This window comes from Doryrhamphus excisus, linkage group LG15, assembly GCF_037039965.1.
Source record: "Doryrhamphus excisus strain RoL-2023G ecotype Guam linkage group LG15, RoL_Dexc_Guam_v1.1, whole genome shotgun sequence".
In the NCBI taxonomy this organism is placed as follows: domain Eukaryota; kingdom Metazoa; phylum Chordata; class Actinopteri; order Syngnathiformes; family Syngnathidae; genus Doryrhamphus; species Doryrhamphus excisus.
In genome coordinates, this window is record NC_136371.1 from 2,606,176 (window position 1) to 2,633,196 (window position 27,021).

A 27,021-nucleotide genomic window follows, 5' to 3' on the forward strand; every position below is an offset into this window, starting at 1 on the left:
TTTTTAAGATCTCATGACAACATGCTGCTGATATTCAGTGACTGTTCACATTGTGGTTTGTGTGTCGGAGAAATGTGAAGTGCTTGTGTTGGTGAATCTTGCGAGTGAACAAACGTCTGCTATTTGTGTGTGGCCACTTGTGTTTAATATTATCACTGAACATTTTGTCATGTCCACTTTAGGAATGTGTGCAAGTCTGCCTGCAGACAAAATGTGCAAAAGGTTAACACTTTTTTTTTTTTTTGTTTTGAAGCGCCCGAAAAAAGATTTGACTGATTGATGACTATTTAAAATAGAGCATCATGGTGGAGAAAGCTTGTCTGTCTCTAATTTGTCTTTTTCTTTTTCTCTCCACCACAGAGCCTTAATGTTTCTTTTCACTTAGTTTCAGACAGTTTCAGGGAATTTGTATATCTAATTATGGTCCCTCTCTTAACTGGACAGATATAATGTTTTTGGCTTTTTATCAGTACTAAATTTGCTTTCTGTCAGCTGCTTTTTTCTTCTCTCATCTGTTCTCTCGCTGTCTTGTCCAAATCTGATGTAGCATGTAATGCTTTTAAAACTTTAGTCACTTGGTTTTGTTCTTTATTAACATACTAGTATTTGATGATGGCATCATTTTCCATGGCCGTGACCCCCCCCCCCTCCCACATGCACCATCAGATATTATAAGCTTTAATGTACTGGCATTTCTAACTGCAAACGCCTCAAACATTTAACTGTAGCATTATACTTAACTGATTTATTCTTAGTGTACGGACACCCGGAGACTAGCCTATATGCTATATGTTTGTGATGGTTTTTTTTTGTTTTTTTTTTTCTAATATCTTGCTGTATTCTGTCTTTGTGTGTGTGTGTGTGTGTTTGAATGAGCGTTACAGTAAAGAGAGGGAGTATGACTGCGGTGCAACCAGAGCTATATAACAGTATTGGATTATAGAAGAAGTTATGCAAAAAAAAAATAATAATAATGTCACCCTTGAATTAAATTGTATCAGAGGTCACTATCACGTTCTTAGATTTGATCATATTCATTATTAAAGATATACTTACCTGTTATTGTGCCTTTTATTTCTTTCTTGTCAACTTAATTAGCACACCTTTCGGTAATGCGTTGAACATACCAGACTGGTAAAATCAGTTAATTGGTTTTGTTTGTGGTGGCGTCACCCAACCGCAGCTACTCTTGATATAATAACTACTACTTTGTGTCATTTTAATACATATCTTTACCAAAATTGATTGGTATCCAGGTAGGTATGTTAGTTTTTCTCCATTGGTTTGGCTCATTTCTCGAAACAGAAATAACATTCCCAAAGTAACATAGACAAACGTGTTCACAACGGTATTGAATTTCTCATTCATTTAGTTAGCACAGTTACACTATTCATTCAACATCATTTCATTCATTAAGTCATCACAATACACACAATATTCTGTTCAATAGTCAAAATTAAGTCCGGAACATAATACCATGAATACCATGTATGAATTTCTTGGAATGATCATAGTGTTCCTTTCCTTAATCCTATTGAGGAGTTCTTTCTCCAGACAGGAGATCTGCCGTCCAGCCGTCCATGAGAGAATATACGCTGTGATGTGGACCAGAATCAGACAACAGCGTTGCGGATGACCACGAGCGTCACATCAATGACTTGGGATTTTCTAGGTCGACACGTTGAGCGTCCCCAAAGTAGAGGAAGACTCCGAGACCGACGGCGTGGACAGCGGTGATGAGGGAGAAAACTGCAGCCCACGACTGGGTGACTTCAATGAGGTAACCCGTGAGTGAGACCATCACCACGCCTGTGCAGGACACGTATTTGACATGTAAGAATACACACATGTTGTTGCTTAGCAACGATGCTGTTCATACATACCCATGAAGGAACCCAGCATATTCATAAAACCTAATGCAGAGCAAGAAAATCTGTTTATAATATTGGCATTTTTTGCTTAAAAGACATCGTAACCACGTACGACTGATGGCTTCACATTTGTTGAATGGATGCAATACTAAACTTCCATTTCCACCACACACAAACTACCTGATACACACTCACCAAAGAGGGCACCAGCACACGATGGGGTGAGATCCTGGACGTTCACAGATGCTCCACTGAAACACATTCATCATTCATCACAGTATGACGGCATTTTAACCTTTTCACTCAAGAACAAAATGACCATTTTTTAAAAATTCAAATTTTTCTATTGTTATAAGGTTATGGTAACTTCAAAAAGTATACAAGAGCATTTATTTTACATTATTATAAGAAATATGTTATTAGTATACCTGTTATGTATTTAATATGGAAACCATTCATTCATTCATTTTCTATCATTTTCTATTTTTGCTTATCCTCACAAGGGAGTGCTGGAGCCTATCCCAGCTGTCTTTGGGCGAGAGGCGGGGTACACCCTGGACTGGTGGACACATATAGACAAACAACCATTCACACTCACATTCATACCTATGGACAGTTTGGAGTGGCCAATTAACCTAGCATGTTTTTGGAATGTGGGAGGAAACCGGAGTACCCGGAGGAAACCCACGCATGCACGGGGAGAACATGCAAACTCCACACAGAGATGGCCGAGGGTGGAATTGAACTTGGGTCTCCCAGCTGTGAGGCCTGCGCGCTAACCACATGAATGCCATGCAGCCTCATATGGAAACCAAATGAATTTAATTTAATTTAATTTAATTTAATTTAATTTAATTTAATTTAATTTAATTTTTAATTTGTCGATGCCATCAGATTTTACACTCGTGGTGTAATTTTACACATGTGGGTTTGATTCCTGTCCAGGGTCGCATCGGGAAAAGCATCTGGTGTAAAAACCCGACTCTGAAAAAATACCTGTATATTTTACAGTATTGTACAAAGGTCACCATTAGGGATATTACTTTAACAATACTTCAATAACCACTTATAGTTAGAATGTTATATCCTATAACGCCATAGTAGTTCAAATATTACATTTGTGTACTAGCGCCGTTATCCTGGTCTTCACCAAAATGTAATGCCTTCCTCTTTGGTCCATGTGCCAACCCTCTACAAAGTTTGGTGGAAATCAGTTTTGTATTTTTAGTATAATTAGTATAATTAGTATAATTATAGTATATCTCCATCCTTCAACAACATTACTTCCTGGTTATGCTGTATTAAGTCTACTGTGTCTTAGTCATATAAAAATGATGAGGCACCTTTAAACAGACAAGCACGTACATACCTGCTGGTTAAGGAGAGGGAAGCCATAGCAGCTGAAAGCAGCATCACCGCCACGGGAAAGGAGACCTTTCCAGCCAGCGGCATGACGAAAACACCCGACGCACCCATGGCGATGAACTGTGGAAGGGAAGATGTGTTAAAAGAGCAAGACTTGCATCTGATCAGGATTCGCATACAACAGATATGGGCATATACTTACTTGCATTAACATTACAGAAATGGATGAACATCACAAACGTGGATTTTTACCTGGAGCCTATCCCAGCTATCTTGGAGGAGAGTCGGGGTACACCCTGGGCTGGTCACCAGCCAATCATAGGGCACATGTAGACAAACAACCATTCACACTCACATTCATACCTATCCTTGAATCCTATTGTTCCTATTGTTGTACAAATAAGATACAGGATTGAAATATGGTAATGGTAATGGTTTTATTTCATTTGAACATGCATCAGATGACAATTGAATGCATCACATAATCAGTTCACAGTTCCACATGTCCAAAAGGAGTAGGAAGAAGCAAAGCTTATTAAATCCTACCCCTCCATCTGGTACATTTACAATCAGTAACTGTTACATTTGTTCACTTCCTGCTTTCATAATACAGTTTAAGGTATTTTTTTTTCTTTTTTTTTTCAATAATGTACCTCGTACCGAAGTAGGAGGTGATATGAGTATCCAATGCCATAATGGGTACCATAGTAAGTGTCAATATAGTGATATATATAGCACATCATGACTGGTTCAAGACTCTTCATCCTTGTATTTAGCAAACATCAACTGCTTGTATTGTTTCTTGAATTGGCTCATCGTTGTGCATTGTTTGATTTCCTTACTCAATCCATTCCATAGTTTGATTCCACATACTTAAATGCTATGGCTAGCATAACGTAGTCCTAGCATAGAAGTGTTTCAGATTTAGTTCTTCCCTGAGATCATATTTCTCCTCTCTTCTAGAGAAGTATTGGATGACATTTTTAGCTAATTGGTTGTTTTTAGCCTTATGCATTATTTTAGCTGTTTGAAGATGAACTATATCAGCAAGTTTGTGATTTTTAAAATAAGGAGTTAGTATGTTCTCTGTAGGCGGCATTATGAATTATCCTTACTGACCTTTTTTTGCAGTACATTTAGCGAGTGAAGATTGCTTTTATAGTTATTACCTCATATTTCCACACAATTTCCACGTCATCAAATGTCATCAAATCATGCACATGACTTTTCTTTCACTTAACACATACTGTATTTGCACACGTTTGGATTTCAACCATCAACTTTAAGACAGAATGTGAGTAAAAAAAAAATAATTAGCATATTTACCTGCATTGTCTTTCTCACAAACGCAACACTGTATCCTACATAGGAAAAAAATTGCATTTATTAAAAGTAAACAACATATAATTCATAATGCTATTAACTGTGATGACACCTTGGCTGATGAGTGAATCCGAAACATATCCACCCCAAAGAGCTGCCGGAATGCCTGCTAGCCAAGGAAACACGTTGTACGTCCATGTCTGCAAGAATAGACAAGCCACTGAAAAATGAAGATACTTTATGAGTATAAAGTTGAAGCCTTGTGAGCCTGAAGAAAGGGGAAATACCGCAGCATGCGGATATTCGTCATTGAAGTATGTCGGCATCCACGACAGTAAAATGTAGGAAGTACCGCATGTGCACAGGTGAGCAAAAACCATGGCCCTTTGGATGAAGATGGACACAGAGACGTTATATTGATACGGAAAAAATAAACGTATGAATAAAAGGTCAAACCTAAAAGTGGTACCAGACACTTGGCTTCTTCAGGAGACGCAGCAAATAAAATATTGCAAATCTCTTTGATCGGGAGTCACTTGGTCTTTCCCTCTGCGGTGGATAAGGTTGACCTACATGCATCACATAGCAAACATGTTACCATAGCGCCAACATGAGCGTCACTTTCTAGGAATACAACGGCTGTGAATTCTAACTAGTCACTTGTTTAGCGTACAACGCTACTGACTAACAAAGACGGGGGACGTCGTTGACTTACAGTTAGAAGTACTTGGACTGGGGGCAGCGGTTTTTAATGATTTTGACACTGGGCCTAAGTGTATTTTTGTGGAGGACAGGCCACAAGACTCGTGGTTATGCTGCAAAATGATTGAGATTAATCACCGATTTGTTAGCTGTCCTTAATTTCACAAGAATCATTCAATAATTGGAATGTCTTAATCATCAAAGTGATGGAAACAAATAAAAAGTGTGTCAATTCAAGGAAAAGCATCGCAGCTATGCTATTAGTTCGGTAGAAGTCACCTTTCAATAAACATTGCCAAACAATGAGCGCCCAGAGTCCAGACAGAAAACCAACAGCATAGAACGCACTTTCCCAGTTGTACCAGTCCAACAGCAGCGAGCCCAGTCCGCCAGCAATCAATATCCTGAAAGAACAATCTGTCACAAAAAAAAATGTTGCACTTATATGATGATTAGTATGTGTGACATACCCAAGAAAGCACCCACTTTGCATGATGCTCATTAAAAAGGCCTTTTCTCCTTCCGCTACACGCTGTGCAATCAAACTGGCCAAAGATGGATAAAATACACCTAGAAAAAACAGAGGGGATGAATTTAGTAGGGAGAAGCGAATACACCACTATATGTATCTGTAATGTGTCAGCCTTGTTGACTGTATTGTTGTCAAGTACTATTTTTGTATTTTTTTTAATTATTTATTGTATTTTTGTCAGTAGTACAAGCAGTTTTCCAACTGACTTTATATCAGTCAATCCCCGTAACAAACAGACAAAAAAAAAAAAAAAAAAACACACAATCAGTGACTGATGCACACTGTCTTATGCACTGTGTAGTTACAAAACAAGTTCAAGGTACTTTTAATATATGGTATTCCACATGGCTCTATGTTTGGACCCTTGTTGGCTTTATGAATGCTTGGTATAAACCGCTTATACAATCAGCGAAGCAACAACAAACTAACACAACCGTAAGTTTCAAAGAAGCTGAATGAATAGAAACACATCAATGAACTTGAATTCTTTTTTTTGGGGGGGGGGGGGGGGGTGAGGTTCCATGTTTATATAGCCATAGAACACAATATTCTGTGTGCCTTGAGTCAAATCAGTCAAAATGGCCAGTACTGAAGTTAATGAGGTGAGTTAATAGCTTAGCAAATGATAATGGAAAATACAAGTTAAACTGTTTTAATCCCACACAAGTGGTAAACTCAAGTCCTTGTTTCATGGTACAATAAATATAATTAAAACTAAATAAGAAGAACTTGCCATTTTTACAATTTAATTTGTTTTAACTTTTTTTTACATTTGTTTTACAATTTTTTTACACTTTTTTTACAATTGTTTAAAAAAATTTTTTACAATTTTTTAAATTTTTTGTACAATTTGTTTTACAATAAAAAAAAATTACATTTTTTTAACTTTTTACAATTTTTTACATTTTTTTACACATTTTTACAAACTTTTTACAAATTTTCACTTTCATATAAAATAAGTACATTATGTCATCTTCAATGTCCTTTTATTTTTTTATTATTATTTTGTTATTGTTTTTTTTTTTTTTTAACTTGAATTCTTACGCAGAAAGAATGTACCAAATGTGTTTTAGAGTTAGCTCAGGTTAGCAGACGCAACGTTTGTGTTACTAACTCTACTTTTTCAGCTCCAGAATATCACTAAACACAGTTTAAGATCAGAACATTATCACCTTGTACGAGTCCCATGAGGACTCTTGCCATGGTCATTAGAGCCAAGGTGTGACTGCCCAAGTGGGCCAGATGAGGCGTAGCAGCTGAGATCATGGCCCACGATGCTGCTGAAAAGAACAGGACTCGCTCCCCTCCGATTCTATAAAGTGGAACATCCCAAAAAGTAAAAAGTTTATCCTCTAGTAGAATCGTATATATTGTATGTCAATCACTTACTTATCACTTGCATGTCCTCCTAAAATCTGCGTGCAGGAGTAGCCCCAGAAGAATCCACCCAAAGCAAGACCGGTATCGATCTTGCTCCAGTGAAACGTGGCTGCCATTGAGACAGCACAGACAGGCATGGTCATCCTGGCACAGTACAGCAGGCATGTCCCCGCAAACAACACTGGCATCCATTTGCGAGCCACGGCTCTACCGGTTGGACAACACAAGACATACTTTACTTACATACTTTACTTTACTTACATACGGTAAGAGGAATACTTCTGGCTTCCACTTTGTTCATAGGATGCAGTTGGGGTATGTAATACATTGATATTGGCTTTTTTTGCCGATAACCAATATGCCGATATTGTCAAACTCACAATTACCAATATCAACCCATACTGATATGTGTAACATCACATATATTTTTATTTTCTGTCATGTCCCCCCCAAGGATTTTTTTTTTTGCGTTGAGAAACTGATATTCATTCATTTTCTACCGCTTTTTCCTCACGAGGGTCGCGGGGGTGCTGGAGCCTATCCCAACCATCCCAAGGACATTGAAGATGACATAATGTACTTATTTTATATGAAAGTGAAAATTTGTAAAAAGTTTGTAAGTTTGTAAAAAAGTTTGTAAAAATGTGCAGAATGTGTAAAAATTTGTAAAAAAAATTGTAAAAAGTAAAAAAAAATTTAATTTTTTTAAATTGTAAAACAAATTGTACAAAATTTAAACAATATTTTTAAACAATTGTAAAAAAAAGTGTACAAAAATTGTAAAACAAATGTAAAAAAAAGTAAAAAAATTAAATTGTAAAAATTGCAATTTCTTCTTATTTAGTTTTAATTATATTTATTGTACCATGAAACAAGGACTTGAGTTTTCCACTTGTGTGGGATTAAAACAGTTTAACTTGTATTTTCCATTATCATTTGCTAAGCTAAGCTGTCTTCGGGCGAGAGGCGGGGTACACCCTGGACTGGTCGCCAGCCAATCACAGGGCACATATAGACAAACAACCATTCACACTCACATTCATACCTATGGACAATTTGGAGTGGCCAATTAGCCTAGCATGTTTTTGGAATGTGGGAGGAAACCGTAGAAAACCCACGCATGCACGGGGAAAACATGCAAACGCCACACAGAGATGGCCGAGGGTGGAATTGATCCCTGGTCTCCCAGCTGTGAGGTCTAACCACTCGACCACCGTGCCGCCCTGATATGAGTATAATCTGACTGACTGAACTTGAAACTGAAACAAAATGGACAGCATAAAAGCTTATTGAGGAGTCAAACTGCATGTTGAGTACTATAAATTTGTACATGTTGGTAGGTTGCATTAAAACCTAACCCCATGTGTTATATATTTTATATAAGAATACATTTGTGTTTCTTGAGTTTTGGAAAGATTTAATTTTTTTTTTTTGTTAAAGACACTATTTTTTTTCTATAGCTGATGTAATGTGAATTACCACTATTGATGAGAGAAAATTCTGATACCGATATCAACCAATTTTTTTTTAAATAATTATCAGACATCCCTAATTGTAAGCTCATATGATAAAACATACAGACACAGTCTTAAGGAGTTTTAAGATACACGCTCTTAAGTAGGATGCGATGATTTGTAAAGCTTGAAAACAAACACATAAATCACATTCGGGTCACAGCAGGCAGTTTAACCCGATTGGAGTGCATCTCACCTGGGCCACTGATGTTTGCCTGCAGCCTCATCCAAAAACGCTTTGGCCGTGTCAACTTTAGGATCCAAGAGTGGAGCAGCAAAGTTAGTCCTACCATCTCCCAATGTGTGTTTATCTGCCATTCAAGGTATTTACCACCGTTTTCAGTCTTTTAGCTTGTCCAGCGCTTCTGCCCAAAAAAAAAGTGCGTTGCGGTGACAAATCCCAGCCACGGGCAAACAAGCTAGACTGGTAGAACAAGAACATGTTAGGACAAATCCATTGATGCTATTAACATAACATAACGTAACACAAATGTGCAGTGGCGCCACAGGAACAGTTGGATAGACTCTGTCCAAAAAAAAAATAGACATGTGATGATAACAACAGCTGACCTCAAGTGATGGTCGTAACCCCGACTGGATGTAAACAAAGTGGTTGATTCAAGTGATAAAGCAGTTAACACAAAAAAAATGGAACGTGGTTTTGTATGAAGCATTTCAAACACATTAAAGGGGAATCTTTCCTTCCTGCGACTGCACTGAAAAATGTAAACAAGAAGGTTTAATTAATGGGCGGTCCTGGTCATCATGGATTGGCACCCATGAGATCTACAATAAGTACATGATAGACTATAAAAAATAAACATTTTGATTCACCTGTGACAAATTAAAATCACACCACTGTATATCACTTACATAGGTTCCTTCTTTAAAGAGACTTAGGATGTGAGAGAGGACTTCCAGTGGCACACAGCGGGGAACCAAGTGAGGGGCAGCAGTCATCAAACCTGGTGTGTTCCACCTCACAGAGGTTGGTCATCAAATCTGGTGAATTTTTTTTCCGAGTCATCTGGTTTAGACTTCTGACTGTGTTCAAGGTTTTGGCTACGGCTTGAAATTCATTCACTCATTCATTTTCTACCGCTTTTTCCTCACGAGGGTCGCGGGGGTGCCGGAGCCTATCCCAGCTGTCTTCGGGCGAGAGGCAGGGTACACCCTGGACTGGTGGCCAGCCAATCACAGGGCACATATAGACAAACAACCATTCACACTCACATTCATACCTATGGACAATTTGGAGTCGCTAATTAACCTAGCATGTTTTGGGAATGTGGGAGGAAACCGGAGTACCGGTTCCTTTTTTGGGCTTTGCATGAAAATTCATGTGGTCCACGTGCGTCTCTTGCGATTTTCCTCATTTTGCACAAAAGCCAATACGTACGTATGTCGGGATTCACCCTTAAAGTGCACTTACAAACTGGAACATGAATTTATGATCTTGGTCATTGATTACATTCATGTAGATCAGGGGTGGGCAAACTACGGCCCGGGGGCCACATGCGGCCCACCAAGCGTTTGAATCCGGCCCGCCAGTTGCTTTCTAAGTATTTCAACTTTTAACATACAAACTGGCAACATGACTTGCAAGTCTTATTTAGTAAAAAAAAAAACAACAAAACTGTCAAATTAAATGACGTAGTTAGATGTGGTGTGATGTTTAAAGTGCTCCTGAAAAAAAGGGACATGAAAACATACAGCTGATAGTATATAACACTTACAGATAAAATTAGACAAAAAAAAATTCAAGGAAAATTATAAGTATTAAATAGTGTGTGAGTTATATATATATATATATATATATATATATATGTTCTGGCCCCCCCGGACAATTTTGTTTCCTCAATGCGGCCCACAAGTGAAAGTATTTGCCCACCCCTGATGTAGATAATGCTGTAGAAAATGCAGCATCAATTTTTTAATTAACTTATTTGTCTTTGTAATATGTTTTTTTCTTTTTGAATATTTTCTCACCTGCTAAGAATGCACCACAACCACCTCCATCAGATACATTTATTTTTATATTCTTATTACATAGTGCTTAAAATATGATGTGTTATAAGTCTGTGCGGTAGAACTGTACTTTTAAGGTGAATTTTTTTTTTTTTGCAATTTCAATAAAAGGAAATATTTCTTTTTTGTATCGAAAAAGTATCAAAGTGCAACACAAATGAATTTTGTGTATTGTTGCACCACCCCAATATATATATATGTATATATACACATACATACACAGTACTGTGCAAACGTTTTAGGTTAGAAAATAATTCTGTAAAGCAAGAATGATTTCAAAAATGGATGTCATCACTTCCAGGACTTGTTCTTTACGCTGAAGATAGTTCTTTATGACCATGGCTTTATGTTTGTGGTTGTTGTCCTTCCTTGTCCAAATACATTTGCAGCCAATCATATACTTCCCAGATGGTTTTGCATGATGGCGAAGTATCTGCCTGTATTACTCAGCATTGAGGACACCCTTAACCCTTAACCAAATCATCAGCTCCATTTGCACAATTACAGCCCCAAACTTACAAAGAACCTCCATGAAGACATTCATTCGTGCTTCACTCCGCAGCCCTTCTGCTCCAGCCAAATACTTTAATCATTTTGAGTCATCGGTCCAGAGCACCTTTTGCCATTTTTGTGCACAACGCTTCCCATGTTTACATCCATAGTTTATTCGCTTGGTCTTGTTTCCATGACAGAGGAATTGCTTATTGGCTGCAACTCGTCCATGAAGACCACGTCTGTCCAGGCCTCTCTGAACAGTAGATGGTGTACCTGAGTGACATTGGTTTCTTCCACTTCTGAGCTGATGGTACTACTGGGCATCTTACGATTTTTAAAGGGTAATAAGCTTGATGTTTGTATTTTATGTATGGGCTTTTATTGGCCGACCTCTGAATCTACGATTCTAAACATTGCAGGTTTGCACATTTTGACGAAACCTTGTTGATGCGGTATAACTAGCTTGTGTTTTGGTGCTGTGCCATTGCATATAACCTCTCCTTTGGTATCAAAGTTTGGCTGCTCCTCAACCGACATGTGATATTGTTCACACACTTAACTATAATCCTACAAAAATCCTGACTTGTTGTGAGTGTACCTATAAGCATTTATGTTGGTTTGAGGGAAAAGGGTAGTGACGCCAAATATTGATGTGATTAAAATATTTCTTTTGTTCACTTCATTTGCATTTTGGAAATTGATAAAACAATCTTTACCGTATATTCCCTAAACTTTTGCACAGTACTTCATTTCACACATTTTCACACAAAAGGATCTCAGTCTAAAAATGTATTTGGTTTCAAAAAAAAAAAAAAAAGTTTACCCATTTAAATACTTAACATTTGTACTCACAGTGTCACTTTCGTAACATCAACTTGCTTTCCAGCAAACCAATGTCGGTCAATACGGACGACTGTTGCAATAAACACTACACACTCAAGGCCTTCAACAAACCAAAATATACAAAATTTGTATTTGTTGACTTAACAATTCCCCTAGTACCCAGAAGGGGTATTTAAATGTTACTTTGCAAAATACAATGATTTACAGTCGCTGCACTAAGTGAAATTTCATCTCACCTTCATGCCAAACAAAAGAAATATAGCATTTATTTAGAAATCATATTCTGTTGCACGTGTCCTAAGTGGAGGTTTAAGTCGGTTTGGTTATCAGGGCTGACTGTAGTTGTGACTGGGTTGCACAAAAGCAGCATCACAGATGTTACCGTGGAGACCAGATGTAGACAAGGACAGGAAGCATAGATTTTTTTTTTTTTTTTTTTGGGGTGGTGGGAGTACAATGTTTTTATTCAACATGAATAAAATACATCAGTAACTGTATTGCTATACATAAAATAATAAAAGGTAATACTGTTATGAACATATAGTAACGCTTCACAAAATGTCTCCATGGCAACATACATGGCACTGTTTGCGTGCAACAGTCATGACAAACTCTAACCAAGATAAATAGAGAGTCCTGGTTTAACCCACTAACCAGTAGGTTGTCACACACTCTTATTATATAAACTCCGTCCTTGTTAGTATGTTCACTTGGGATCCTCAATGGTTCCCGTACTCAGATCAGTCATTTTAGGATATTTCACCTTCTTCTGGTCCAGCTCGTTCTGTGCCCACAGCAGCAACTTGAGGAGTTTAGCCAGTTTGGGGGTGGACTCTCTGTTTTCGTGGTCCAGCACAGCTTGGTTCACCTCACTCCACACCTGCGCATCAAGCAAGACAGGCCTTGACGCACACACGCACACACACACACATCTCACTATGGTACTGGTGTCTTTTATGCGCTTGTTTATGCTTGTTAATATGGTTTTACTGTGTCTGTCATGTACTGTATGTCTCTGTTGGTTGTATGCAGCCGTACGCTGCCTCTAAACCAAATTTCTCCCAAGGGAGAAAAATAAATTGAACTGAATAAGAAAAAAGCATTAAGCTAAACAACAGCTTAAAAGCCTACTGTGTATGTTTTCTTGATCAATACTAAGTGCAATGACGGGTACATCATTTTCATATTTTCAGACTACCTTTTGCCGCTGCATCATGTTGAGCAGGTCTCCAAAGGGCGACTCTTCGGGATTGTCAAAGGCCAAGAGGGCAAGCGTTCTCTCCATCTCTGTGAGACACTCCCGACTCTCCTCCCCTTGCTCGGCTAGCTGTGTCTGGGCAAATTCCAAGGCTGACTCAGTCTCCCTTAGCCGGATTAGCTCAATCAAATGTTGCTGCTGTAAAAAAAGCACATCGACAAATTGTTGTTAAGCATTGATGTCCATTGTTATTTATTTACTTAAATCTGTCACGTTATAAGGATGAGGTTATGTTATGATCATTAAGTTGTATTTTTACAAGGAAAAGTCCTCCAGTCATTATTATTCCAATTATGAAGCAGTGTTCTTGAGGACAGCTTCCATTTTTTTCTGTTTGTCAAGTCTTCAGACGCACGGTAAAAACATAACTATGTTGTATTGTCGTGTGCAACCGTACCTGCAGATGAAAATACAAGTATCGGTTGGTGTCCAGCAGCTCCGGGTGTAGGCTGTTAATGAGTGCAATAGCTTCCTGGATCTGTCCCTTCAGGATCATCTCTCGAATCTTTATCCTTTCATCCAGAGAGTCCAAGTCCACACTTGGCTCGATACCAGACTCCATACGGAACTTTTCTGCTGCCTCTTTGAATCCCTCTAGAAACATAACAACGCATGAGTTTATCCTCACGAGGGTCGAGGGGGTGCTGGAGCCTATCCTATCTGTCTTCAGGCCATAGGCGGGTTACACACTGGACTGGTGGCCAGCCAATCACAGGGCACATATAGACAAACAACCATTCACACTCACATTCATACCTATGGACAATTTGGAGTCGCCACACAAGTTAATAAAGCATGCGTTATTTAGGCTCGCCTCTGTTCAACGCCACACCTTCAAGGTGAGGGTACTCACCTGTTACCAGGTAGTTCATAATGAGGCGATTCATGTCTGCCCTCTGAATGTGCACGTTGTTTAATTTGTCCATCCACTCGTCCTTTGTTATGTCTTCAGGCTTTTCAGCATAACTCATCATTGGAAGCCTGCTGAGAGAAACATATTTCAGCTGATGCGTGCGCAAGACTGACACGGTTTGGTTGCTTGAAGTACCTACAGCAACAGTTGAGGTACAAACATGTATTAACAGGTATTAAGCATAAAAATTAATAGCGTGGTGCTAACTATCAGGTGTGTACAATTATAACGAGAGTAATATTCCATAGCGCCGTAATTTGACGATTTCTAGCGCTAAATCAATTTGAACATGCAGCGGCTCAACCCAAAACAAATCCATTTCCTCCTCCCAGGCAAGAGCCGCGGCTAGTTAGCCGACTGTTAGCGGCTAACTCACCGTCCAAACGCAAGGTCCAGTGTTTATTTTCCTTCCTCGCAGACGTGAAGATAATATAAAATTGTGACAAGAAGTCCACTTGGTTCTCAAAGAGACATTAAAACTGGAAACTACAGGTTCCCAATGAGGATTTTTCGCGGCTGGCTAACAAGCCAAGCTAACGTGATATCCTCGCGATAGCAACGTCATTCCTACGAGCTCAACCATTGGTGGAAATGATGACGTCACCGTTGCCGAGGCGCAATAGGGCAAAGTGTGTTTTAAAATAAAGTTTTTTTAAAAAAAAAGTCTAGTGGTTATTAATTTATTTTACAATTTAATATAATATTAAAATAAAGTTTTGCAAGTATACACTATTTTTTGTGTGAAAAAAAGTTGATTCAATAACTGTTTTTTAATTACATTTTTTATATAATTTTTTAAATAAAATTACTATTACCTATATTTGTCTATGCTAAATAAATAGTAATGGCTTTGTTAAATAGTAGTTACATGTGTTTAAAATATATTAATATATTAACTAATGCATTTAAAGTCACGTCTATCTTTAGGCGCGCGCCCGGACTCTTCCCGCATCCTCTCCTCCTTCTGCTCTTCATGAACGCGCACGTTGCGTGAGCAAAGGGGGCGGGGCCAACGTACTGCTGCAGCTGTCCATGGTTGGTGGGCGCCCACAGAGGGTCCGCGGAGAGATGCAGCCATAGTCACGCCACACTCTCCTTTCTTGCTACCGGTTCATCGTTCCCTTCTCATCATATCCGAGCCGTGTGAAAGGTAAGTCAGTCCCCTTCCCTGTCGTCGGGGTCTAATTCGCCTGAACGCGATGGCGGTTGCCCTTCAAAAAGGGTTGCCGACGACCGGGCCTGCCTCGCATCCAGAGCAGGCCAGGAGGCGAACCAACATGGATGCTGCGCGCCATGGCAGTACTACTGCTGCTGCTGATGATGATGATGTGCGGAGATTATGCTCCTTGCAACGTTTTCACGGCCTCTAATCCGTCGTGTTGACATTTATGTTGAACGGGATTCTAACCAAGATACATCTGCCGTTTTTTTTTTTTTTTTGTTGACCATCTTCCCAAACCTGGCTTTATCCGTTTCAATATGACACCCGTTTGAAACCTCGACAGTATTAAATCTTAATACGTGCTCTTTTCAAGCATATTTGGTATAGTATAGTATATACCACAAAGTATACCTTGCAATTATTATTATTATGATAGTGTTACAATGCAAAGCTACTATAGTAGTGTATGAGAAATACACTGCAGGCTCCTGTCATAAATCCGGGACTTGCCCCCCTTTGACTGCAGAGCTCGGCCAAGCAGCACCGGGCCAGCTGTTGCCCCGGAGTCAGCATCATTTAATCTTTTTTTTTTTCTCCCCAAGATGTATAGAATTGTTAACATACGGATTGTGTTGTTTATATGTCCAGCCTTGTGGACGTGTGAGGCATCATGGCTGAGCAGCAGAGGCAGCGCTCTCTGTCCACTGCGGGTGAGTCTCTCTACCATGTATTGGGAGTGGAAAAGATGGCCACGAATGATGACATCAAGCGGTCCTACAGGTGCGGGCCACCCGTCATTGCGTGACGTATACCGCATAAGGTTGTAGTGGCGTTTGTGTAAGTGTTGATATAATTCCATACAGGAAACTGGCACTGAAGTTTCACCCTGACAAGAATCCCGACAATCCAGAAGCAGCAGATAAGTTCAAGGAGATAAACAACGCCCATGCTATCCTTAACGACCCGACAAAGCGCAATATTTATGATAAATATGGCTCGCTGGGACTTTATGTGGCAGAGCAGTTTGGAGAGGAGAATGTCAACACTTATTTTGTCCTCTCGAGCTGGTGGGCAAAGGTATGATTGCATTGAAGTGATTTTCTGCTTCTTTTTTTTTTTTTTTTTTTTCTCTGTCTGCCATTAAAACCTCAATGATGCACTACCTTGCAGGCACTTTTTGTATTCTGCGGCCTGGCGACAGGCTGCTACTTTTGTTGCTGCCTATGCTGCTGCTGCAACTGCTGCTGTGGAAGATGTAAACCTCGGCCTCGCGAGGGCCAAGAACAGGACTTTTACGTGTCCCCCGAGGATCTGGAGGCTCAGCTGCAATCTGATGAGAGAGGTGAGAGGATCTGCATTTGTCCGTCTGGGACAACACTAGTGGCTGATTTCAATAATAACCGATACATTGACCTATTACATTTGTATATATTTTCAATTTAAAAAAAAAATATGAAATGCAAGCTTGATGGCTTAAATATAGTTCCAAAAACTTGTTGCATAGATATAAGATTCAGACACAATTTTTTTTTTCTTTCTCAGACACAATTTGAATATACCGTGAATCAAAAATATGATAGATATAAGTGCAAAAGGGCAATCTACCGATGGGAAATAAAATAATCATGCAAAGTCTATATGAATTCTATATGAGTTCTTCATACTGCCAATCTAACGGCGATAGATTATAGTGCGGAAAGTACAATTTACTTATGTAAACATCTAATCTGCAATGGCTTTAATTGGCTAATTGCATTTTTTAAATTATATAGGTATGAATGTTAGTGTGAATGGTTGTTTGTCTATATGTGCCCTGTGATTGGCTGGCGACCAGTCCAGGGTGTACCCCGCCTCTCGCCCTAAGACAGCTGAGATAGGATTTATTTATTTTATTTTATTTTATTTTATTTTATTTTATTTTATTTTATTTTATTTTATTTTATTTTATTTTATTTTATTTTATTTTATTTTATTTTATTTTATTATTTTTTATTTTATTTTATTTTATTTTATTTTGTTTTATTTTATTTTATTTTATTTTATTATTTATTTTATATTTGCACATTTTATTAGCGAAAGATAAATGTTAGCATCAGTGTCAATTGCCTGTACGATTAAGAGGCTGAGACCTAGTAAATACTGAGCGGCGTCTTCCCGTTTGCTCTACAGAGGCCGGAGGTGACCCCATAATGATGCAGCCAACAGCGACAGAGACCACCCAGCTGACATCAGACGGCCACTACTCCTACCACACCGACACCGGCTTCAACTAACCGGGCCACACCCGTCCGCCCTTGCCTTGGTCCTGCCTGCTCCCCTGTGCCACCTCAGTGACATGAAAGAATCCATCTTTCACAAGGAAGGCCATGCAGAGGAGAGGGACTAGTCCGCATGGCCCATGAAAGGACCTACTCATCCCTTGCACCCCTTTCCTGGTTCACCCCGTCTATTTATTTCCCCAGAATATGACAAGAAATGAGAAATTATTCTTTACGTTTTTGTTTCTGTTTCTTTACCTTTACCCTAAAGACCCCAGTCTCCGCTCTCCTACATCATTGTGTAGCATGCACCATTCGTAACACACATTGCCATGTTCTCCTTCCTCGTTTGCAGCATTTTTACTCTGCAAAGTTCCATCACATTGCTACATAAATATGTGCAATATGTCCACTCGAGCGCAGTTCTCATAAGATATGCTAAGAGAGCATCGGGCTGTGGCTCAACGAGGCCGTCAGCGCCATCACACACTGGCGTTTAAGTCAAAAGGACGCCCCTTGCAGTAGTGTTTGTCTTCTGTGTTTTTTTTTTTCACACCAGTCACAACGCCGTTGCGGCACACCCGTCTTATCACCAACTGCTGCGGCTGTGTTAATTACTTTTGGATGTTGGCGCCTCTGCTGCGGCTTTGTTTTTTTTTTCCATCCTTGCAGTCTGTGTCATTTTAACACGGGATTATTTTATCTAATGTATGGCAGTTTCATCTACCCTTGAGTAAAATGTTGTCATATCAACACACAAATCGCTTTACGACGTACAAAAGTCAGGTTTTTGGTCCAGGATACACTGCAAAATTAATGTGGTATGTAGAAAAATGACACTGGGAAATTAAGATGACTGCAAAATTAATGAGAATTTTCATCTTGTTTTTGGAGTCCATGTGTTTGGAAGCGTGCCGACTGTGATCATTGTGGACTTGTTTGAATCCGTACATCTCATACGGAACATCGTAAGTGATAGGACAGAATATAATTTTCCATATATGGATTTGCGTATATTGCCACATGTTTTGCAAATCCCCATAGTTTGTTAAATTAGTCACTTTGTCGGAGTGATCACTGCTAATCATGTGTTGCAACGGTTTACATGCGGTGAGCTGCGCGACGAGCCACCCTCTGCTATTAACAGTATGGATGTTGACCTCTGTGGCCCTCGTATGACGTTTCCCGTAAAAACCCTTGATGAATCATAGGTGTACCTGTCATGGCTTTTTCATTCAGATACTGAAAATGCTACTGTACATGTTTGAAGTTGAATGCACTGTGTGTTGAAAAGGAAAAAAAAAAAACTACAATGGATCAACGATCAGGAAAAGAACATAGTATTGAGTGCAACTATAGTGAATTGGTTATATGATGCATTAATGAAATTTTCTTTTATGTCATACATTGTCATGTTTTCAAATGATGGAGAAAAAAAATCATTTTAACTGGTGCAGTGTTGTATTGTAACCATTAAATTGTGCAAGCAAAGGTTTAATGGGTTCAGGTTGGTTGTACATACACTCGGCCTATATAAAGTATAGAAACATTTTTGTTGTAGCATGGTAATTGTGTGTCTGGAAGAAAACATGATCTAATTTGCTGTTGGTGAATAAATGTTACAAACATTTTGTCATATTCAATTATTTCATATTCATCATGCCAATAACTACATTTGATTCAAAACCCAGCCAAGGCTATATCAGCATTATTATAGGTTATATAGCTAAGCTTAAATAGTGCAGAGGACTACTAAGGATATGCAAATATTAAGTACTGTAAAAAAAACTTTTTAGCTGAAGCAATAAGTGCAGCCCTAGCAGGGATGTGAAGGTAATTTAAGGAACTCTCCCATTGCCAGCAGATGGAGACATAAGTCCTTTTTTTTCCAGCTGTTGTAGGCATTCATGATACATTTGGTAGTATTCTGTGAAGTAAGGCGAACTGTATTGTTTTATTTGACATATTACAAGTTGTACAAATATTGTTTTATTTTAGAAATTGAGCAAGTAAAGGCATCATATACGTGATTGTAAACCTTTTTATTCAACCGTTTGAGCTTTTAACTGTAAGGAACTGTAAACAAATTGTTGTCGACACAACACAAGTATTTCTCATATGTTTGCAAATTAATTATTGGACGCTATTTATTGACTATTTATTGACTATTTATTGACTATTTATTGACTATTTATTGACTATTTATTGACTATTTATTGACTATTTATTGACTATTTATTGATTTTTATTGACAATTTATTGACAATTTATTGACAATTTATTGACTATTTATTGACTATTTATTGACTATTTATTGACTATTATATTGATTTTTATTGACTATTTATTGACTATAATATTGATTTTTATTGACTATTTATTGACTATTATATTGATTTTTATTGACTATTTCTTGACTATTTCTTGACTATTTATTGACTATTTATTGACTATTTATTGACTATTTATTGACTATTTATTGACTATTTATTGACTATTTATTGACTATTTGTTGACTTTTTTGTTAGGTCCAATATGATGTGAAGAGCCATGTGATGTTATATCGTGTGCTTGTGTGTGTGTGTTGCCATTAATAGCCATTAATTACATGCGCGCACACACACACACACACACACACAGGATCACGTGTGTGTGTTTGTGCCTCTCCTGCTCCTCCACGCTGAGCTGATTGAATGGAAATAAGCAACACAGACCAGCCTCGTCCAAACCCCGCTTGGTGAACAGCCATGAACCGACCCGGTAAGAACATCAAACTCCTTCATTTTCGTCATAGTCGTCTAACTTCTAATTCTAACTTGAGTCTTAGTATTTTTATTGTGTAATGTGTTATGTGTAACAGGTAGCATTAGCATTAGCTTCGACTAGCGGGGAGTTCAGCACCACGGACAGTCCCTTATCTATCTATTTATCTATCTATCTATCTAGTATCTAGTATCTAGTATCTAGTATCTAGTATCGAGTATCTAGTATCTAGTATCGAGTATCTAGTATCTAGTATCTAGTTTCTAGTATCTAGTATCTAGTATCTAGTATCTAGTATCTAGTATCTAGTATCTAGTATCTAGTATCTAGTATCTAGTATCTAGTATCTAGTATCTAGTATCTATTCTAGTATCTAGTATCTAATATCTAGTATCTAGTATCTAGTATCTAGTATCTAGTATCTAGTATCTAGTATCTAGTATCGAGTATCTAGTATCTAGTATCGAGTATCTAGTATCTAGTATCTAGTTTCTAGTATCTAGTATCTAGTATCTAGTATCTAGTATCTATTCTAGTATCTAGTATCTAATATCTAGTATCTAGTATCTAGTATCTAGTATCTAGTATCTAGTATCTAGTATCTAGTATCTAGTATCTAGTATCTAGTATCTAGTATCTAGTATCTAGTATCTAGTATCTAGTATCTATTCTAGTATCTAGTATCTAATATCTAGTATCTAGTATCTAGTATCTAGTATCTAGTATCTAGTATCTAGTATCTAGTATCTAGTATCGAGTATCTAGTATCTAGTATCGAGTATCTAGTATCTAGTATCTAGTTTCTAGTATCTAGTATCTAGTATCTAGTATCTAGTATCTAGTATCTAGTATCTATTCTAGTATCTAGTATCTAATATCTAGTATCTAGTATCTAGTATCTAGTATCTAGTATCTAGTATCTAGTATCTAGTATCTAGTATCTAGTATCGAGTATCTAGTATCTAGTATCTAGTTTCTAGTATCTAGTATCTAGTATCTAGTATCTAGTATCTAGTATATAGTATCTAGTATCTAGTATCTAGTATCGAGTATCTAGTATCTAGTATCTAGTATCTAGTATCTAGTATCTAGTATCTAGTATCTAGTATCTAGTATCTAGTATCTAGTATCTAGTATCTATTATCTATCCATCCATCCATCTATCTATCTATCTATCTATCTATCCATCTATCCATCTATCCATCTATCATCTAGTATCTAGTATCTAGTATCTAGTATCTAGTATCTAGTATCTAGTATCTAGTATCGAGTATCTAGTATCTAGTATCTAGTTTCTAGTATCTAGTATCTAGTATCTAGTATCTAGTATCTAGTATCTAGTATCTAGTATATAGTATCTAGTATCTAGTATCTAGTATCTAGTATCTAGTATCTAGTATCTAGTATCTAGTATCTAGTATCTAGTATCTAGTATCTAGTATCTAGTATCTATCCATCCATCCATCTATCTATCTATCTATCTATCTATCCATCTATCCATCTATCCATCTATCATCTATCATCTATCATCTATCATCTATCATCTCTATCCATCTATCCATCTATCATCTATCCATCCATCCATCTATCCATCCATCCATCCATCCATCCATCCATCCATCCATCTATCCATCTATCCATCTATCCATCTATCCATCTATCCATTTATCCATCTATCCATCTATCCATCTATCCATCTATCCATCTATCATCTATCCATCCATCCATCTATCCATCTATCCATCTATCCATCTATCCATCTATCCATCTATCCATCTATCCATCTATCCATCTATCCATCTATCCATCTATCCATCTATCCATCTATCCATCTATCCATCTATCCATCTATCCATCTATCCATCTATCATCTATCCATCCATCCATCTATCCATCTATCCATCTATCCATCTATCCATCTATCCATCTATCCATCTATCCATCTATCATCTATCCATCCATCCATCTATCCATCCATCCATCCATCCATCCATCCATCTATCCATCTATTGTTGTTGTGCAGGTCTTGGTGGGACTTCATCCATTAGGTTCTCCACCAGCAGGCCAGGGAATGGATGCCCCCCCACGGATCTAACAGAAGAGGACAAAGACAATCTGAAGTTTGAACTGGCCAAGGTGAGGCTGCTATTTAGCGTCACCAACAGGTACTGTCCTCCACCGTATGAATGATGTTGTGTTTTGCCTGAGATGGAGGAGGAAATCCAGACAATGAGGCAGTTAGTGTTGGCCAAAGAGAAATACGCTGCAGACATCAGGAGACAGCTGGGCATGGGTCCTCTCAGCAGCCTCAAACAGAACCTGTCCAAAGGCTGGCAAGAAGTTCAGACCTCATCCCCGTGAGTGCTCCTCAGTACATGAGTTTGGATGCAGCTTTCTATTTTTCTGATGTGTATGATGATGTTGTAATGTTAAATCCTCCACCTGTGCCGTGACTTTGTCAACACGCTAGTCACACGCGTGTCCACCACACACTTTGTCGTGTAATGGCGTGTTGTGATTACATAACCGGAGAAAAACCCTCTAATCAGTTAGAAGTCTGATTCACAGCATGTGTCAACAGGTTTGTCTCTTTCCAGATATCTCACAGCCTCCGCAACCTTGGATGACATCAGCAACTCCAACGCGTGAGTGCTTCTTCTACTTGATGACATAACATGCACACTGACATGGGATTCTCTTCTTGTTCTTTTGTATCTATGGACTGAGGTTCCCCTCCTGGGAACAAGTGATAGGATTTACTGAGGACAAACGGATCGGTGCTGTTAATAGCGTTACGGCCTGAATTAGTTAAAGAGCAGTTAGCTGTATTAGCACAAGCTCGTATGGGCACGCCTTCTGTTTCTGCTCAAGTATTGAGTCCTTTTCTTTCCAGCAGTTGCAGGCATTCATGATACATTTGGTAGTATTCTGTGAAGTAAGGCGAACTGTATTGTTTTATTTGACATATTACAAGTTGTACAAATATTGTTTTATTTTAGAAATTGAGCAAGTAAAGGCATCATATACGTGATTGTAAACCTTTTTATTCAACCGTTTGATATAACTGTAAGGAATTGTAAACAAACGTCAACACAACACAAATATTATGTTTGCAAATTAAATTCACAGTTGTCATTTGCGAAGAGCAATTATATGGACGCTATTTATTGACTATTTATTGACTATTTATTGACTATTTATTGATTATTTATTGACTATTTATTGACTATTTATTGATTATTTATTGACTATTTATTGACTATTTATTGACTATTTATTGACTACTTATTGACTATTTATTGACTATTTATTGACTATTTATTGACTATTTATTGACTACTTATTGACATTTATTGACTATTTATTGACTATTTATTGATTATTTATTGACTATTTATTAACTATTTATTGACTATTTATTGACTATTTATTGATTATTTATTGACTATTTATTGACTATTTATTGACTACTTATTGACATTTATTGACTATTTATTGATTATTTATTGACTATTTATTGACTATTTATTGACTATTTATTGACTATTTATTGATTATTTATTGACTATTTATTGACTATTTATTGGCTATTCATTGACTATTTATTGACTATTTATTGAATATTTATTGACTATTTATTGATTATTTATTGACTATTTATTGACTATTTATTGACTATTTATTGACTATTTATTGATTATTTATTGACTATTTATTGACTATTGACTATTTATTGACTATTTATTGACTATTGACTATTTATTGACTATTTATTGATTATTTATTGACTATTTATTGACTATTGACTATTTATTGACTATTTATTGACTATTTATTGATTATTTATTGACTATTTATTGACTATTGACTATTTATTGACTATTTATTGACTATTGACTATTTATTGACTATTTATTGACTATTTATTGACTATTTATTGACTATTTATTGACTATTGACTATTTATTGACTATTTATTGACTATTTATTGACTATTGACTATTTATTGACTATTTATTGACTATTTATTGACTATATTATATTATTTAGCTGTATATACAGTTAGCTGTATTAGCACAAGCTCCGGCATGCAGCGTATGTACACGCCTTCTGTTTCTGCTCAAGTATTGAGTTCTTATTCCCCGTCGCTTCCTTCTACGTGCAGATACACGAGAACCAAGGAAGGTCTCTCCCATGCAGGCTATGTGACATCTTCTGCATTGTCCAGTATGGGTGTGGTCCTCACCAGGAGGCTGGCAGAGATGAGGTGATTATTGCTGAGCCCCCTCAATGTTGTAACTCTTAAACTCTCTCAGCGCAATATGACGATGATGACTGGGTATGCATGGTGGATTTTGGCAAAGTGATCCAGGCAGACGGACTGGCAGGGAGGGGGGCCAACAGTCAGACCAAGCCACTCCTTGTGCCGAAACGACACTGCATCTTAAAGAACAGCTCTAGAGCTTCAAGTCAAGGGATATTTTATTTAATGTTATACTTTCAATTTGGAATGACGTTATTTGTATAAAATATATATACATACACATATATTTTTCATATCGATACCAATTTGTGGGCGATTGAGCAGCCCCTTATAAAAACCTCATTGTTTAACATAAGAATACAACATTCTAACTACATTTATAGGTCAGAAAAGTGGAAAAAGCATAAACCCCATTGCTCATAATAACACCGTTTAAAGTGTGATTCAAATATTCTACTACTATTAAAATGACTAGTGTTACAGTAATATAAGATGCCCCCACCGCCTTCTTATACCCATCAAAAGGATAGCAAAAGCAGGCCTATTAATGATCCCCAAAAAAGACAATTATACAATTACAATTTCCTTCCAACTCGCTAACTTGCTAAAGCGACTCTTCAACAATACACAACCACACACGACTCAAATGCTAATAGCAGCAAGTGGCGGGCGGTGCAGTCGGTATTTGGGCTTCCAGTATGGATTTAACCCACTTAATCCAACTCTTGGCTGCACGGCGAACGAGTGGTTAGCACGCAGATCTCACAGCTAGGAGACCCGAGTTCAATTCCATTCTCGGCCATCTCTGTGTGGAGTTTGCAGATGTCACAATCATACACACCATCACTGTACAAAAACACAATACACTACATGATAAGGACACATAATAAACTAAGAGAGTGATGTAGATAATTAGCATACTGAAAATAACATGATACTTCACCAGGAATAAAAACAATTACCTCATTAGTATATTTAATGCAAAACATGAAGGCGTCCATCTGCCATGAGGTTGTATAAGCCAATAAGAGGCCGTAATCCAATCACGCTAGTACATCTCAACATGGCAGATAAGCCTGTTGTTGTCATATAGAAACTTAGTGTGACTTCATTTCTGCGTCTGTTTTTGTTTTTGTTTTTCACGCTGCAAACACAACAGAGCACTCCCCCTTCCAAGCCCACCACGGTAAGCTTTGTTATTATTATTAAAGCATTATTATTATTATTATTATCCAAATTCTAATGCTTTAAGTATAGACATCTTTAATACTACATTTGCATCATTTTTTTTTATAATGGAAGCACCCTGAGCCACACCATGAGTGTGCCATCTATGAGGTAAATGCCCCCCCCCCCCCTAATGATTACACAGCAGTGTGGTGGTAAAGTAAATCACACAAAATATCCGGTCTTCCTAGACACTCTTCTACATTCAAGTCTTTTGAAGAAATGGTTGGCAGCATGAAGGTGAGTTCATGTAGTATTATTATATTATTGTACTTGTATCAATATTAATCACATACTGTATGAATCCCGCAGGACAAGATGACAAATAATGGAGAAACATGTGGCTTTGAAAGAAAAGCTGCACATCACAACGCATGAGACATGACTGTTTTATTTATCCTCTGTTTTTCATAATAATCATAAAACAGTATTGTAATGCTCTTTGGTTTGTATGTGAAACGTAAAATATGAGCTACATTACCAGAATACTACTATGCAAGGATTTGTACATGATGTTAAATTCATTCTAAGAAATAATTATTTTGTAGTAGGGATTGTTTGTGATATTAGCAAAATATAACATTCCTAAGTACTTAAGGATTTTTCAGTTGAAGTATAATAGTTACAGTATGCGGGTAAAATGAAGTGAATTAAAATGTTCCTTTTGATTGACATTTGTAAAGATGCAAACCAATTCAATCCAATTAAAGCATTGGCATACTTAAACATGTACATGTGCTAATTAAACGTTGTTTAAGAAGCAGTGAGATGTAGGCTAACATGCTAACACTCTGCTAGCATGTTGCTAACACTGCTAACACCTTTTAGCAAAATGTCCACAGTGAAGCATCATTGTGGACATTTAGCTCAAAGGATCATTTCCACAGACTGTCTAGGCTAGAAAAAAATATACATACACTGACACCCTTTTTATTTACCCTTCTCTCTTTTCTTTTTTCAATCCCAAATCACCAAAAACGGAGATGGTTGAAGCAACAAATTCATCAAGACTTATTAAGTACTTTACACTGTAAATGCGTTTACGATTTATCACATAATACATGTTTTATTCCTTTCATTAACAAGAAACGATGATAAAAATATAAATTATGCAGTCACCGCT

General features: G+C 37.5%; 4 protein-coding genes across 6 annotated transcripts; 2 read left to right on the forward strand and 2 right to left on the reverse strand.

Moving 5' to 3' along the window:
* Positions 1-613: 613 nt before the first annotated feature.
* On the reverse strand, positions 614-9,414 carry LOC131104525 (voltage-gated purine nucleotide uniporter SLC17A9-like). 3 transcript variants are annotated; one of them, XM_058051814.2, is made up of 13 exons: positions 8,884-9,414; positions 7,183-7,380; positions 6,966-7,105; positions 5,732-5,831; positions 5,541-5,665; positions 5,029-5,128; positions 4,847-4,943; positions 4,672-4,759; positions 4,563-4,597; positions 3,241-3,356; positions 2,067-2,122; positions 1,884-1,913; positions 614-1,809 (listed from the first exon to the last, which is right to left on the reverse strand). In XM_058051814.2, the coding sequence occupies exons 1-13, from the start codon at positions 9,003-9,005 to the stop codon at positions 1,646-1,648; spliced, it is 1,371 nt and encodes a 456-aa protein (XP_057907797.2). In that variant the 5' UTR covers positions 9,006-9,414; the 3' UTR covers positions 614-1,645. The 3 variants fall into 3 exon arrangements, with proteins under 3 accessions (XP_057907797.2, XP_078652649.1, XP_078652648.1); XM_078796523.1 differs by having other exon boundaries at positions 4,672-4,943; positions 5,610-5,665; XM_078796522.1 differs by having other exon boundaries at positions 4,672-4,943.
* A 2,537-nt stretch (positions 9,415-11,951) lies between these two features.
* On the reverse strand, positions 11,952-14,797 carry LOC131104526 (glucose-induced degradation protein 8-B homolog). The gene is made up of 5 exons (XM_058051816.2): positions 14,601-14,797; positions 14,165-14,292; positions 13,709-13,905; positions 13,252-13,449; positions 11,952-12,933 (listed from the first exon to the last, which is right to left on the reverse strand). The coding sequence occupies exons 2-5, from the start codon at positions 14,283-14,285 to the stop codon at positions 12,760-12,762; spliced, it is 690 nt and encodes a 229-aa protein (XP_057907799.1). The 5' UTR covers positions 14,286-14,292; positions 14,601-14,797; the 3' UTR covers positions 11,952-12,759.
* A 418-nt stretch (positions 14,798-15,215) lies between these two features.
* On the forward strand, positions 15,216-17,907 carry dnajc5aa (DnaJ (Hsp40) homolog, subfamily C, member 5aa). Its single transcript, XM_058051281.2, has 5 exons — positions 15,216-15,374; positions 16,035-16,166; positions 16,250-16,463; positions 16,557-16,728; positions 17,556-17,907. The coding sequence occupies exons 2-5, from the start codon at positions 16,057-16,059 to the stop codon at positions 17,657-17,659; spliced, it is 600 nt and encodes a 199-aa protein (XP_057907264.1). The 5' UTR covers positions 15,216-15,374; positions 16,035-16,056; the 3' UTR covers positions 17,660-17,907.
* A 2,373-nt stretch (positions 17,908-20,280) lies between these two features.
* On the forward strand, positions 20,281-26,338 carry LOC131104829 (tumor protein D54-like). Its single transcript, XM_078796516.1, has 9 exons — positions 20,281-20,404; positions 22,431-22,543; positions 22,616-22,764; positions 23,005-23,052; positions 24,573-24,674; positions 25,831-25,857; positions 25,974-26,009; positions 26,090-26,138; positions 26,211-26,338. Exons 1-9 carry the CDS (start codon positions 20,392-20,394, stop codon positions 26,274-26,276), a joined length of 603 nt encoding a protein of 200 aa, XP_078652642.1. The 5' UTR covers positions 20,281-20,391; the 3' UTR covers positions 26,277-26,338.
* The last annotated feature ends 683 nt before the right edge of the window (positions 26,339-27,021 follow it).

What these genes read in the sequence shown, in the direction of transcription:
- LOC131104525 (XM_078796522.1), bottom strand. Translation starts at nt 9,005, where the DNA reads ATGGCAGATAAACACACATTGGGAGATGGTAGGACTAACTTTGCTGCT. An exon ending in CTGAAGAAGCCAAGTGTCTG is followed by an intron (nt 4,944 to 5,028) that starts GTACCACTTTTA and finishes CTTCATCCAAAG; the next exon opens with GGCCATGGTTTTTGCTCACC. An exon ending in TATGCTGGGTTCCTTCATGG is followed by an intron (nt 1,810 to 1,883) that starts GTATGTATGAAC and finishes TGTCCTGCACAG; the next exon opens with GCGTGGTGATGGTCTCACTC.
- LOC131104526 (XM_058051816.2), bottom strand. Translation starts at nt 14,285, where the DNA reads ATGATGAGTTATGCTGAAAAGCCTGAAGACATAACAAAGGACGAGTGG. An exon ending in TATGAACTACCTGGTAACAG is followed by an intron (nt 13,906 to 14,164) that starts GTGAGTACCCTC and finishes TTATGTTTCTAG; the next exon opens with AGGGATTCAAAGAGGCAGCA. An exon ending in ACTTGTATTTTCATCTGCAG is followed by an intron (nt 13,450 to 13,708) that starts GTACGGTTGCAC and finishes CTTTTTTTACAG; the next exon opens with CAGCAACATTTGATTGAGCT.
- dnajc5aa (XM_058051281.2), top strand. Translation starts at nt 16,057, where the DNA reads ATGGCTGAGCAGCAGAGGCAGCGCTCTCTGTCCACTGCGGGTGAGTCT. An exon ending in TCTCGAGCTGGTGGGCAAAG is followed by an intron (nt 16,464 to 16,556) that starts GTATGATTGCAT and finishes ACTACCTTGCAG; the next exon opens with GCACTTTTTGTATTCTGCGG. An exon ending in GCTGCAATCTGATGAGAGAG is followed by an intron (nt 16,729 to 17,555) that starts GTGAGAGGATCT and finishes TTTGCTCTACAG; the next exon opens with AGGCCGGAGGTGACCCCATA.
- LOC131104829 (XM_078796516.1), top strand. An exon ending in AGGAGGCTGGCAGAGATGAG is followed by an intron (nt 24,675 to 25,830) that starts GTGATTATTGCT and finishes CAAACACAACAG; the next exon opens with AGCACTCCCCCTTCCAAGCC. An exon ending in ATGAGTGTGCCATCTATGAG is followed by an intron (nt 26,010 to 26,089) that starts GTAAATGCCCCC and finishes CGGTCTTCCTAG; the next exon opens with ACACTCTTCTACATTCAAGT.